Genomic DNA, 13,989 nt, shown 5'->3' on the forward strand with positions numbered 1-13,989 from the left:
ACCCGCCGGCACAAAAGGAATGCATCTCAAATCGGACAGCTGCGCAGTCTGGAGAAAATTACATTGCAGTATTTATTTATTTATTTATGATCGCTCATGGGATTTTAACGGGGCTCATATTCAACTCAAATCATCGCAGTATCAGAGTTTAATACACATCAGGAATCAAACACATGGAATCTTAATACCATCTGTGGATGTAAATTGTGTGGCAGCCTCAGTCTTGCAGAAGCCATTGCTGTTAACAGTGGGCGCACACTGTGTTCTGCCGTTAACGCACCGGGCGCAGAACATTATTTTCACACTTGCAGGAAACGCATGCGCGCAGAAGAGAAACCAACCGGTTTGTATCAAGTCGAGGCTGACGGATGTGATCGAGCCAAAAAAAATCTCCTGCATTCTGGCATTCATGGTGACACAGTGAGTAGACATTTAGATTCAACTTTTGGAATGATTATAAGCCTTTGCATTGGTGCATGTTTTAATGAAATACATCGGATGAATGCCAGGATGCAGTTGAGCTGGAGCATCTTTATGTGAATATTCCTGCCTCCTTTTCCATTTGTGCATGTTGTGGTGTGTACTTTAATAATAATAATAATAATAATAACAACGATGTTTGAACATAATGTAGATCTGTTGCTTTCTGCCGGGCCAGAAAACCATCCGACTGTTAATTATCAGCTTTTCTCATCAAATAATGTCATTATGTTTCTATAAATGGCTGCACACTGCTTGCTTTAGGGGGATTGCTTCGAATCGAACATCATGCATGAGTGTGTGTGAGTGTGTGTGTGTGTGTGTGTGTGTGTGTGTGTGTGTGCATCCTCCCGAGGATGCGACTGATGGATGCGATTGTTGCGGTCCAACAGTAACGCCTTGTCGCTATCATTACTGCTCATCCCTCACAGACTGGGAGCGAGGAGGGCAGAGAAAGATGGCTATTGCTCATGAGAATTTGGTTTTTTGTTGCATTCAGCATGAACCATCAAACCGGTAGGAAATCTCGAGCTTACCATTGCGATATCTGCACCTAAACGCACCATACGCCTCATTTCTTGATCGGGAAATGTCGATTTATTGAAGATGCGTTGCACAGAAGTTGACCCCACTCGTCATGATCATGAAGTGTTCGTGCGTTCACATGTGAGCTCTTTCGTTTACAGCAATAACTGGCGTTTCATTGGTTATTTAATCAGGTTTAAGACAGATTCAGGCCTCCTGTCATATCGTAATCTCTTGTGATGTCTTGGATGTTTGTGTGCGTAATGCGCCAGCTTGCTGCGGTAAAAAAAAAAAAAAAAAAAAGCCTCACTGTGGTCTCCATGTCTTCTTGTCTTCGCAGTCCATGGGCTCGGAGCGGGTGGAGATGCGTAAGAGACAGATGCAGGTTCATCAGGAAGCAGCTGCCAGTGTCCTCCAAGCGCGCCACAGAATGGGAAACACCCCCACCAACGCCTCAAACGCCTGCTGCTTCTGCTGGTGCTGCTGCTGTAGCTGCTCCTGGTAAAGACACTGCTTCACACAGCTGTACATTGGAGATATGTGGTGAATGGCAAAGGAGGGAAAAGGGCCCATTTACTGTATGTTGTGCAGCCTTTAATAATACATGTTCCCCCACACAGACATTAACTGGACATAGTATGTTGAAAAAGGCTGTCCTTATAAAAAATGAAAAACAACAATACCCTTTTTCTTACATTCTGCAGTTGCTGTCTTGAGCAATTCTAAGTCGTGTTTCAAAGACAAATGAATAGACAACAATTTGATAGTTGATTATTGATAACTGATTAATTAAACACTGGCTTTATGAAACAGAATGTCTATAATTACTACGTCTCTATTTTAAACTGTATTATTGTAAATAAATATTTTTGAGATTTGGACAAAACCAGACATTTGGATTTGTTTTTACTTTAAGCAGGCATTTTGAGACAAAGTTATCAATCAATGAATTAAACAAAAATAATTAATTGATCGTAGCATAGTTTATAAAACACAATATAATGGTCAGGCTAACTGGTATAATAAAAGGCCATTCATCTTTTCTTGAAGTGTTAATCATTGAAGATATAAATGTATCTCTTCCTGGCTAGTCAATTCAAAACGTTTGCAAACAGATCTTAACTTTGTATGTTGTTGTTTTTTAAGTCCATTGGAAAATCACATGAGACCTGTGACACACTGAATGTAACTGGACACAGCAGCAAACGGCATCGTTTTACTAAGATGTCCCTCCTGGACTCATTAAACAGCTCAGTAGTGGTTACGACTTCCTCCATCTTCCCACCCATTCAATAACACCATCCCACACCACCATCCCAGAAAAACAGAAACACAGTGGTCCTGTGACCCACGCTGGATCTCATTGGACGGAGGCCTCAGGGGTTATAACGTGTTTTGGAAATATCCAACTTGTAATTCCTCTGAGGACAGCCAACCTGTTGTGTGCCGTGTTAATTCCCTCCACTGGGTACGAGTAATGTATCTCAATTCCATATGATTGTTGCACAGCTACAAACACATTCCCACAGCGGACTCTCGTCTGAGCCAATTAGTGTAAAGCCAGATGCTACATGTGATGGGAATATTTTAATTACACATAGGTGATCCCTACGGGACGATGTGGACGGTTCATCAATTTACTATTTACACAAAGGTTCCCAGCAGAGCTTCCTGAGTCTACTGTAGGTGTTCTTTTATTGGAAATGTCGCACAGGCAAAACGCAGTCACCCGAGAAAATCGGTCTAAAGTAAATACATGTACTATTTGATACATGCCAATTAATTCTTCCTGGCAACCGCAGCGATAACTCCCGGCCAAGAAATAGTCCAGCATAATAAAGTGCGAAGAAAAAATGTTATTTTTACTTTAGTTTTTGTATGGATTAAGCAAATACAATATTTGGTGATAACTTTCTGAGGTCTGAAGTTGATGATAGGCATGTTTTGATACCTTTAGACAAAGCCTGGCTAGCTGTAACCCCTATTATGCTATAGGCTAAGCTAACTTTCTGCTGCCTTGGCCTTTATATTTGACGTACAGATGTGAGAGTTCTATCAATCAAACTTTTGGCGGGAAAATAATTGTAGGTATTCCAAATGGCAATCTTTCCCCATGAGGAGAATGTAATGTTACATTTTACATATTTCAGGTGTGCGTCAAACGTCGCAGCAGCACTTCCTGTTTCCATCTGATAGTGAGATCATTTACAAAACCTGTGTCCAGTCACATAGCGTGCACAATGAACAGCTAGAAATAGCCTACTGAGATTTGACGGGTATGTTTTCACAGAACTATATTATTTTTAGTAAGCTGGGCTGACATTAAAGGACTCCCAATGTTGGCTGCAGTATCACAACTGGATGACAAGCTATTTATGGCCTTATTTTCTGCTTTTTTCTTCCAGTTTGACTGTTAGGAGTGAGGACGAGACAATACAGAGGTCCACTTTTGAGCGCAGGACAGAGGGAACCAACAGTTGTGAAGAAAGGTAATGGTTGAACACTCTGACCCTTCTGTGTGTGAGAGAATTAAATGACAGCGAACCAATAAATCTATCGCTTTATGTTTAAGCCCGAAGCCTACTCTGGAAGACGCTCGCTCCTGGCCCATGTCGTTTGAAAAGGTGATGAAGAGTGCAGCGGGCCGCGGCTGCTTCAGGCAGTTCCTGCGGACGGAGTTCAGCGAGGAGAACATGATGTTCTGGCTCGCCTGCGAGGAGCTCAAAAAGGAGACCAACAAGACTGTGGTGGAGGAGAAAGTGCGTCAAATATACGAGGACTTCATCTCAATCCTGTCCCCGAAAGAGGTGCGTTTGTACAACGATTTTAGTGCTGAAGTGATTTAAGTTAGTGGAACAACAGAAAATAAATCAACTAATGAAGGAATCTTACATGTTCTGATTTTGATGACAAACATTTTGGGGGTTTTGAACAGTTAGTCGAGGACAAATAGCTCATTTAGAGACATTATCTAAAGTAACTGTTATTTTCTTGATTAACAACCTTGCGTTAATTTGTTTTGTTCATACAATGTCAAACATTTGAAAATAAAACTCCTCTTAGTACTTCCCAGAACACAAGACAAGTTTATCAAATCACTTATTTGTCTATTATATTTGGACATTTTGGGAAATATCGCTTATTGGACACGTTTTTTTTGTTGCTCTGGACATATAACTAAATACATTTCTGTAGCAGTATAGAGATCATACAGGGGAGTTTTCAAGCAGTACACATATTTAACTCCAAGAAACGTCTTTTACAGTTCAAAGCGCGTTTGGCATGAGTGTTCGTAGAGTTAAATGGCCAGTAAAACCCAATCTGTGTTTCCCCTTTTCAACGTGGCACCAAGCACAGTCAGTCAGGTGTATTTAATTTGCTGTTCTGGAGGACACAGGCTTCTCTGCCTTGTTGGCGAAATAATAAACATGTTATTGCTCATAAATGCTAGGGACTGATGCAATAGCAAAGGGCTGAATTTTTAAGGAGCAAGGCAGAACTTGGTGTACACACCTGGAATTTTCTGTCAACTGACAGATAAAATCAGGTCAATACACTCTTTGAGCACTAAATGCTGTAATCACACGGATCAGTGCTTCACTCTTTTACCTGCTCATCTTCTCCAGGTCAGCTTGGATTCCCGTGTTCGGGACGTGATAAACCGCAACATGCTGGAGCCCACCTCGCACACGTTCGACGACGCGCAGCAGCAGATCTACACGCTGATGCAGAGAGACTCATACCCTCGCTACATGAACTCTACTGCGTACACAGATCTGCTGAAGAGCCTAGAGGAGCCTCCCCCCGAGCCATAGTCCCACCACTGACACACACTTAGCTTTTCAAAATGGCGCATGCGTCCCACCCGAAGGAGTTCTGTGTTCCTGCTGGAGTACCGCTATTTAGAGAAAGACAGACAGGAAAATGACCACTTCTTAAAACCGGTTGTCACCCAGCTGTTAAGTGCGGTTTATTTACCCATGATTAGTTTACCAAAATACTCGGAGCAAACAAGAACAAACGGTTCAGCATCAGTTACTTGTTAGAAAAACATATCTATATTTTTATATATTCCCTAGCTTGACATTGCACTTTTCTACCTTGTTTAATGAGGGAAAGCATGCATCTGTGAGCACTGCATTTGTATTTAGGTATATTGTGAGCCTTAATGCATATCCAGTTCTTATAGGAACTAATAGGTTGTATTTAACAGTAACTTAAGAAGAAGGAAAGTGCCTTGGAATAAGATCTTCTACACTAGCACCTTGGTCTAACGTGGATGGTGCGACAATGACTTCATATGTTGGTGCTTTCAGCTCTTCTCAAAGAAAAGAAGTTTATACAAGTCGATGAGCTGAGAACCGGAAATAGATCTTGTCTGTGTGTTTCAATACTGTGATACTAGTCATATTATATTTAATTTAAACAAACTGAAATACATGACCCTGACCACTGATATATTTGTGTATTTTAAAAGAAATGTGTGCAAAATAGATATTTTAATTCTCACAAATTAAATAAAGCACAATCGTATGTTGTTTGTTGCTGTTGGGTTTTTTCAACATGTGGTAGTACAAATTACAGGAAATAATTCCTAAGTGGATTGCATATTAGGCTGCTTTAAAAAACCTTATTTGAAATATACTATATATATATAATATTCATATATTTTTATAAAAAAATTACAGGTCTAATTTTTCCAATTAGAATGAACTATTGATTATTGTCTTGTATAGTTGTTTAGCTTTAAGACGTCAAAGTTGATGACTTTAAATGGCTTGCTTTGTCCAACAACAAATCCCAAAACACAAATGCAATACTCAAATTCTTTAGCTAGTAAATGTGTTATATTTCTTTATCGACTAATAACTTGTTTCAGCACTACTACACAAAAGCTCCATTAATAAAAAAAGAGCATTTAACAATAAGCCATTTATTGTGAGATATTAGGAATTAAACCATAAAGTATAGCCCTAGTTATTCCAATACATGTGTTTCCTGGAGGAAATGGCTTGTCTTAATGGCAGATAGCTTTACAATCAAGCAACTAATGTTACTCTAACACTTAGGGTTGTGTGTGGCACCAGGTCAGGATACAGCATTGTTTTTCCTTATGAGCCTCTCCGAGATTAACCGGCAGCCCCAGTCCGGCTCTATGAGTAGCAGCGTGGTTTATTGTCAAGTAGAAAGTGGTTCACCGAGTCCCGCTGGAGTCAAACCCAAAGGACTCTGGCAGTGCAGCTCCGAGATCATTCATCGCTGATGGGTGGAAGCTGCTTCTCTATGAATCGTTTCACATCCACCATTTCCTGCACACATACAGAAGAAAATTAATATATTGAACAAAGATCGGAGCCTCGTAGTACAATGTGGCTTTCCCCACACTGACCTCTGGACAGGCGCTGTGAGGTAGACCCCGATACGACTTGAAAGTGATGTTGGCTGGATTGACGAGGCTCTTCATCTTCTCTGCTGTCTGGCTGCCAAATATAAAGGGAACCACGGGGTCGGCGTCCCCGTGGCATTGTAGGACGTGCATGTCCTTGTTAGCACAACTGGCAGAAGCCTGTGAAAAGAAGAGATGAGGATTATTGTTATTAACTTATTTGGGGGCATTTTACCAAAATGACCTTGTCTAAATTAGGCATAAATACAGCAGCAACATTATTATTATTTATTGTTTTGCGCTTCGTGTGAACCGACCAAAAGCTTCTGTTTGTGTGTTTACTGAATCACTGGAAAACTCAACTAAATAAATCTTACCTGAGGGAAGGACTTGCGCAGAGGGAGCCAGCAGCTTAGAGCGATCACTCCAGCTAGCTTCTGCTGAGTCGTCAAAGCAGTGTAGAGAGACAATGCACCACCCTGGATAGAAAGAAATAACACTTCTTGAGTTGTGTGTCGCTTGTGAATTGGCATCATAACAGGAAAGGAGGAAGAACATTTATAGGTTCCTCTAGCACAAAAAAAATAGACCCTTGTGTAATGCTCCGTGATTTAGATAGCTTTCTAATCTAGTTCTAGTGGGGCAGCGGGGGCTTAGTCTGTAAGGACTTGGGTCCAAAAGAAATATGGAGTGTGCTGGTAGCTGGAGATTTGCCAGTTCTCCTCCTGAGCCACTGCCGAGGAACCCTTGAGCAAGGCACCGAACCATGAAAGTCATAATCTGACTACCCACATCCCTAAATATTTATAATTAGTACGACCCCTTTAAATCTTTACATTTTGAGTTTCTTCAGTCCAAAGTAGCACATTCTTTATATCTGGTTTATTTAATAAACTGTGCAAGGCCTGTTTATGGACTATGTAATATGTGAATATATATTTTAAGACTCTGCACCTTAAGTATGTGCAATAAATAACAAAAGATAAGTGCGATTATGTGAGAATATCTTCTGAATGTTTTGTATCGAATACGTTATATGCATAAGCAGTGAATCATTAAGTGGTATTATACAAAACAGTGTTATGTAACGCATCATCTCCGTATTCTCCACACTTACCTGTGAAAATCCACCCAGGAGAATTCTGTGTGAAGGTATTCCATTCTTCACTTCTTGGTCTATCAAGGCTTTAACTGTGGATAAATTAATGAAAAACACTTGCTTCAAACCGGCATCACATCCGCACCTTTGTGCAACAAAATAGCAGAAATGGAACTGAAAGACTTACTGTTCTCTGACGCTCTCTTAATACCAGCCTCATCTTCATTTGCATCTGGGTTCAATCCGTAGATATCAAACCTACACATGAGAGAAAACATGTGAGGCTCATTGTGTATGAGAGGATGGCACAAATATGTTCAAATACTCTGACACTTACCAGGAAGGCATGGACATTCTCATGTTCAAGGACACAGGCATGGTGGGACTGTAAACAATAGTGAAGATGAACAGTTTGGCTTAACTGCATAACATGACAAATATATATCTTAATATATATTACACATGGTGATTTTTCCATAATGTACAATAGTGGATGATAAGACATTCAAGATTGTGCAGTGTTTTAAATGCTGTATAAACTTACGCATGTGGACAGATGTATTTCACATGTGGTAACCTGATGCCGGCAAAACCTTCTGCCCAGCCATGTCTGTCATGTGGAAAAACATTAAACTAGTAAACTTGTGTCTTTATCAGAGACAAACAATAATAGTGTTGCACCAACAGAGTTTAAAAAAGGCATTCTTCACATACCCTGTATCACCAAGTCCATGCAGGAATATCACCTGTAAAAAAAATCAGGCAGGGGTTAGGATAAGTTAATGCATGTCAGAACGTGAGAGCATTTTTTTTATTGGTAACCAGTTGAGAATGTATCGGAGCCCATAGTTACTCAAGTCTGAACTTCAACTAGCATAGCGATAGCAAATGCTCCCTGGTTCACTCACCGCCGCAGTAGCTTTTCGGGCAGCAGGCACAATGGCAGGTAAAGGCGCTGACATGCTATTGCCGCACATACAGCGCTGAGGCAGCTGATATGAAGGGACAAGTTAGCTACCGTAAGCTAATAACGATATCCCCTCCTGTCAATCTGTGTAGAGCTTTCTCCGTCTCTCTGTGTCAAACAGCAAAATGTTTCGAGACAAATCTCGAACGACGATGGAAGTCAAGGTACCGTCGCCTAATATTTCTACTGGCAATCGTAAATGTCTTTTAAGAAGTTCAATTTAGTTGAAAATAATACACCGCCGATTCACACTAACCACCACCTGCACTGACATGCGTTGTAGACCCGCCCCTTCCACTCCTTGATTGGCTGTCAGCAGCGATTCCTTGCAGATTCAAAGCACCGATTAGTTCGTAGAAATGTCAATCAATGCTACTTAAATAAAGGTTAATTCGCATAGAAATAACAACAAACCACAACTAGCCAACTCAGAAATAAATACAGTTCAATAAGATTATAAAACAATATAAGTATCGTATTTGAATAATATTATATATGCATTAAACATGTAACGTTAGCAAACACGGCGTGAACTTTGACCAAATGATTTGGTCTAAAATATCTTGTTTTATTTGTTCTATTTACCGATTAAACTTGAAAATTAAACTTTTTTTCTTCCTTTTTTTCTTCTTTTATGTTACCAATATGTATTAGTGACATTCACCAAACCATAAAATGCCAATACCAGCACAACAGTTTATGTAGTACATGACGGTCGCCCTTTTATTTTGAAATTTTACCAACGTGAAGTGCATCCGCTCAAGTCAGTCACATGACCTATATGTCCTTGGTTTGGCAACTAGTGACATGTGAGGAAAAGAAACATGTCTTTCCCTAAAAAACCTGGTGGTAAAGCTTTAGATATTTTGCAGAGTCTCCCGCGGATAACCTTAGCAAACTTGCGGCCTGAGCCAGGATCCATAAAGGCGGTACGTTGTAATGTTCCATCACTATGTATGCTATATTTTGCAGCTACTCTAGCTAACATAGCTAGTTAGCCGGTTGTTTCAGTGGAGACGAATGCTAATATGTCAGTTGTTTTGATTGGATGATACATGTGTTAGCTATCTGAAATCCTTGCATCTGTTATTTTATTGTAGGATAAACGTCTGGGCAGAGGACAGCATGGTGGCAACAGAAGCGGCCGAGGACATAAAGGACAGCGACAGAGAGGCCATCTGCCTCGGCTGGGATTTGAAGGGGGTCACACTCCTTTTTATCTCTCCATCCCAAAATATGGCTACAATGAAGGACACAGGTAAACAAGTTACCATCAAGTTACTCATAGATTATACGTCATTTACATGCTTACATACTTCATACACTAGATGACTGTCTATGGAAATAAAATACAAACGTTTATCATAGTAATGCAAACGCTTATAACATATATTCATACCCCCAGATCCTACACATGTCCAGAATAAATGTGGTATAAATGTTGGTGCTGGAGCTGCCCAATGCTGCAATTATACAGAATGTGATGCTGAAATATTTTAGTACTATGTTTGTGTTATTTTTGACAAGATTCTGATGATCTCAAATCATTTTAACCAATAACTGCTATATTTGTGTGCTCTTCCACAGTCTGCGTCCTCAGTACCAACCTTTGTCATTGAAACGGCTGCAGTACCTGATTGATCTGGGACGTGTGGACCCCACCCAGCCCATAGACCTGACCCAGCTGGTGAATGGCAGAGCAGTGACAGTCCAGCCTCTGAAGAGGGACTACGGAGTCCAGCTTGTTGATGAGGTAATTATTTGCTCCAAGCATTAATACAAAGACATATAGGCAGCTGTTCTCTCTTCTCCAATGTTTACAAAACACATACCAGTTACAGAAGTCTCTTCAGGTCATAGTGTCAATGGGAGAGGCAAAATGAGAGAATTCCCAGGGCAACTTCTAATTTTCACGTCACAGGGCATCCTGCACACCCGGCTTTTTTCAACTTTAACTGGCAATAGTATTCCCATCTGTTTCTTTTGATAGTTGCCAATGAAAGTTTCAGCAAGTGTCCTGTTTACATGGCTGTTTCAGCTGACAGCTGATAATCTGCCAACACTGATGCAGTACCATATGTAGTGTAAAGTCAAATTCTGTGAGTTGATTGGAAATTGCGTAAACAACCACTGCGATGTAAGTTGTAAAAGGGTGCAAAGTGTGGCTCTGGATCATCTTGCGCCAGTAGGTGGCACCATATAACAGTAGTGTCAATGTCACAGATCAAGATGTTGTTTTCGCCCCATGTCTCGTTCCCACTGTTCTGCTAGAAGTGCCACATATTCATTTGTTTTTTCTGTTCCAGGGCGCTGATATTTTCGCTGCAAAAATCAACATTGAAGTTCAGAGAGCGTCTGAAGGAGTTATAGCTGCTATTGAGAGGAACGGAGGGGTCATAACCACTGGTTTCTTTGATCCTATAAGTCTTGGTAACTACTTAATAATAAGTCTCTTCCATCCACAATATAACAGGAACATAATTTAGATAAAAAGCCTAAAAATATATTCTATTTTCCTGCAGGTATTCTCATCAAGCCCATACCGTTCTTCTTGCGTGGGCAGCCCATTCCAAAGCGAATGTTTCCAGGGGAGGATATGGTTCCCTATTACACAGCTGCCGAAAACAGAGGTTACTTGGCAGACCCAAAGAAAATCCAGCAGGCCCGGCTAGCCCTGGCACAGAAGTATGGATACATTTTGCCAGACATTTCAAAGGATGAACTGTATCACATGCTGTCCATGAGGAAGGATGTTCGACAGATCTTCTTTGGCCTTGCTCCAGGCTGGGTCGTTAACATGCCGGAGAAGAAGATTCTGAAACCAACTGATGAGAAACTGCTGAAGTATTACAGCTCATAGGTGCTAGGAGATGTAAAATAAATGTATGTACAGTATCTCATGGGGGAAATCAGAAAATGACTGCGGTTTAGATGTCGGAAATGTATTAGAAAACAAGTTTGTTTCCATTTTCTATTAAAAAATGTGGAAAAGATTAAGAAGTGTTGTCTTTCAATTCAATCTTGAAAACTATACTTCAAATGATCTTTGTTTAGTCATCTCATTAGAAGGAGTTCATTTTTTGACATGACTACCTTAATGAGTATTTTCTGACGTCCAAAGGCCTTGTGTCAACGCACAACTGGCTCGTGCAGCATGATGGAAGGAACGTGAACTGTAACAGGTGAGGGGGAAATAAGGAAAACAAGATAACTCAAAGAATGAAAACAGGAAACAGATGCCTGGTGATGTGTGTTACTTGCGAAATGGGTTGCCTCGGCCCTAGAAGGGGAGTTTGAAATTAGTCATATGCAGCTGTATCCTGGTGTGGACGTTCAAAAGACCCCTCTCCATCCTCTTGGAATACAATCACAGGCAAACACATATACAACTTTTCCCCCCGTTATGCTTTAAAGACATAAAAATGCCATGGAGAAATGTGTATACTTTGATATCACTGTAATTGAATCTTGATGTGGTATTTACTACTTAAGTGCATCACCCACCTTCACACTTTCACTGTTTACAGTCGTTTAAAATGAAAGCGAGGTTATTGTGATGCAGAATCTCATTAAGATTTGAAGATATTACAATCAACACTTAAGGGCAATTTACACCCTGCCTGTACCAGAATATACTCGGAGGTTTTGTGGCTGGATAATTGTTCCCTTGTGTTTAAACTCCATTACGCTCATGTTTATTTTTTGAAGTCAAAATGGCACAGTCGCTATATATAACTTGGTATTTTACGCAGATATTGTCTTAAGGGACGCTGCCATAGAATTTCTGCTGGTTTAAAAACACTTTATCAAAGGAAGCATATGTTTGTGTGTGTGTGTGTGCAAGACCACAAGCATTGTGTTTCTATACAAAGTCCACTCTGCCAGGGCAGGCAGCTCTCAATTATGCAAGAATAAAAGTGACAAAAAAATAGAAACTGAGTTCATTCTAACGAATTTATTTCAAAGCATTATTTCTTACAGTATTTGTACATTTTATCATTTGTTACCATTAGACAGAAAGGTTAACCTTTAATGACTTTGCCTCTGGTTCCCTGAGTGTTTTCCTGAATCTCAAGTATCCAATAAACTACACAAGTAGTGCATACATACACACAGCCGGCCCTGTCAGGAAAACCAGCCCAAATCCTTACAGCATAATACTTTAAATAAATCACGACACAGGAAAGAAAACAGCACAATCATTGTTTATGGCAGAACTACAGCGCTTATCTTCAAAGCAGCAGATCCTTTTGAATTTCTATCAGGTCTCAGACGAGCAAAAAGAGAGAAAAAGAGTGAGCACAAACATCGACTCTGTGAGTGTGGCTGCTGAGAGTCTGCACAAAAGAATGAAGGAATCAAATCAAGTATTTCTCTATCAATTACAAGCAAGCAGTGATTCACTTTGGCTCAACAGATTTGCCTGTCTGTTTTAAGAGCAGGCATTTTATCTCTGGTTTTCTGCCTTAATAATCTAATGTCTGAGTCTAACCAGTTCACACTTTTTAATTAAACATCCAGGCATTGCTGCTGGAGCTGAGCAGATTGTTTTGGTTATCTGATGGCTCGAATGAGCCATTTAAGACAGACAGATATCATGTCTCACAGGTCTCAGTCTAGTTCCAGTTAATAATTAGGGGTAATTACAGGCGTCTTTTCTTCTGTCTGCTGAGACGAGACGTGTGGATCAGGTGTTGGATCAAGATCAGATTTACACATAGGGGGAAATGTGGGTCCAAAAAGGTTGACATAAAAAAATGGCCTGCTGTGGCACTTACATTCAAAGCCTGGCTGTCTGGACAATAAAACAACTGTAAGACTCTTTCAATTCCTTAGATAAGACTCTTATCAGCAGAATACAATTCCTAATTTACAAAGAATAGTGCTGTCTCACAGTACAGAGTGGAGCTTTGCCTCATTAGCCAGTCTGCATGATCGACAGATGCAATACAATTAGAAACCAGTGTGACTACAATTCAAGAGCCAGACTTAAGACTTGATGGAGGTTTTCTTCCAAAAATGTGGAACTGTATATCAAGAGTAAGTGCCCAATATTAGTCATTCATATACTTAAATAATACTTTTAAGTGTCTGGGGTTAATGATTATTTTCACTACTGATTAGTCTGTCGATTGCCTTTGAGAAGAATGTTAATGAAATGCCCATCAAAACTTCAAAAAGCTAATACTTGTCTCTTTAATCCTTGAATATATTAACATTAGAGAAGGCACCTCCTTAGAATTTAAACTAATTCCCTTTCTCACACTAAATCAAGTAGCTTTCACGTATTCTTATTTCTTTTTCTGTCCTCTAACTTACAATTCTATCCATGTTCTTCCAGTCATGTTGGAACATGCCTGTGTGACCTCTTGTATTGACAACCAGAACGCAAATATAAGGGCCGTGAAAACAGGGGAAAGTAGAAAAACCCCTGTGAACATTGATCAGTGGTTGATAAATTAATCTTCAGTCCTTTAATGTCAGATGGATAGAACCCTAAAATGCAAACCCTCGGTACCCAGGTTTGCACAC

The 13,989-nt window shown here is 40.2% G+C and overlaps 3 protein-coding genes across 4 annotated transcripts; 2 read left to right on the forward strand and 1 right to left on the reverse strand.

Moving 5' to 3' along the window:
* The first annotated feature begins 248 nt into the window (after positions 1 to 248).
* Positions 249 to 5,543, forward strand: LOC134884172 (regulator of G-protein signaling 20). 2 transcript variants are annotated; one of them, XM_063912870.1, is made up of 5 exons: positions 249 to 420; positions 1,346 to 1,506; positions 3,411 to 3,494; positions 3,578 to 3,812; positions 4,632 to 5,543. In XM_063912870.1, the coding sequence occupies exons 1-5, from the start codon at positions 319 to 321 to the stop codon at positions 4,818 to 4,820; spliced, it is 771 nt and encodes a 256-aa protein (XP_063768940.1). In that variant the 5' UTR covers positions 249 to 318; the 3' UTR covers positions 4,821 to 5,543. The 2 variants fall into 2 exon arrangements, with proteins under 2 accessions (XP_063768940.1, XP_063768942.1); XM_063912872.1 differs by lacking the exon at positions 249 to 420 and adding an exon at positions 943 to 996.
* Positions 4,951 to 8,758, reverse strand: lypla1 (lysophospholipase 1). The gene is made up of 9 exons (XM_063912873.1): positions 8,399 to 8,758; positions 8,205 to 8,236; positions 8,035 to 8,100; positions 7,828 to 7,875; positions 7,678 to 7,748; positions 7,509 to 7,582; positions 6,769 to 6,870; positions 6,395 to 6,571; positions 4,951 to 6,314 (listed from the first exon to the last, which is right to left on the reverse strand). The coding sequence occupies exons 1-9, from the start codon at positions 8,465 to 8,467 to the stop codon at positions 6,255 to 6,257; spliced, it is 699 nt and encodes a 232-aa protein (XP_063768943.1). The 5' UTR covers positions 8,468 to 8,758; the 3' UTR covers positions 4,951 to 6,254.
* Positions 8,759 to 9,193: 435 nt separating this feature from the next.
* mrpl15 (mitochondrial ribosomal protein L15) lies at positions 9,194 to 11,450 on the forward strand. The gene is made up of 5 exons (XM_063912211.1): positions 9,194 to 9,386; positions 9,558 to 9,715; positions 10,045 to 10,210; positions 10,764 to 10,887; positions 10,980 to 11,450. Exons 1-5 carry the CDS (start codon positions 9,282 to 9,284, stop codon positions 11,315 to 11,317), a joined length of 891 nt encoding a protein of 296 aa, XP_063768281.1. The 5' UTR covers positions 9,194 to 9,281; the 3' UTR covers positions 11,318 to 11,450.
* Positions 11,451 to 13,989: the final 2,539 nt, after the last annotated feature.

The sequence above is a fragment of the Eleginops maclovinus genome, chromosome 21 (genome assembly GCF_036324505.1).
Source record: "Eleginops maclovinus isolate JMC-PN-2008 ecotype Puerto Natales chromosome 21, JC_Emac_rtc_rv5, whole genome shotgun sequence".
NCBI lineage: Eukaryota > Metazoa > Chordata > Actinopteri > Perciformes > Eleginopidae > Eleginops > Eleginops maclovinus.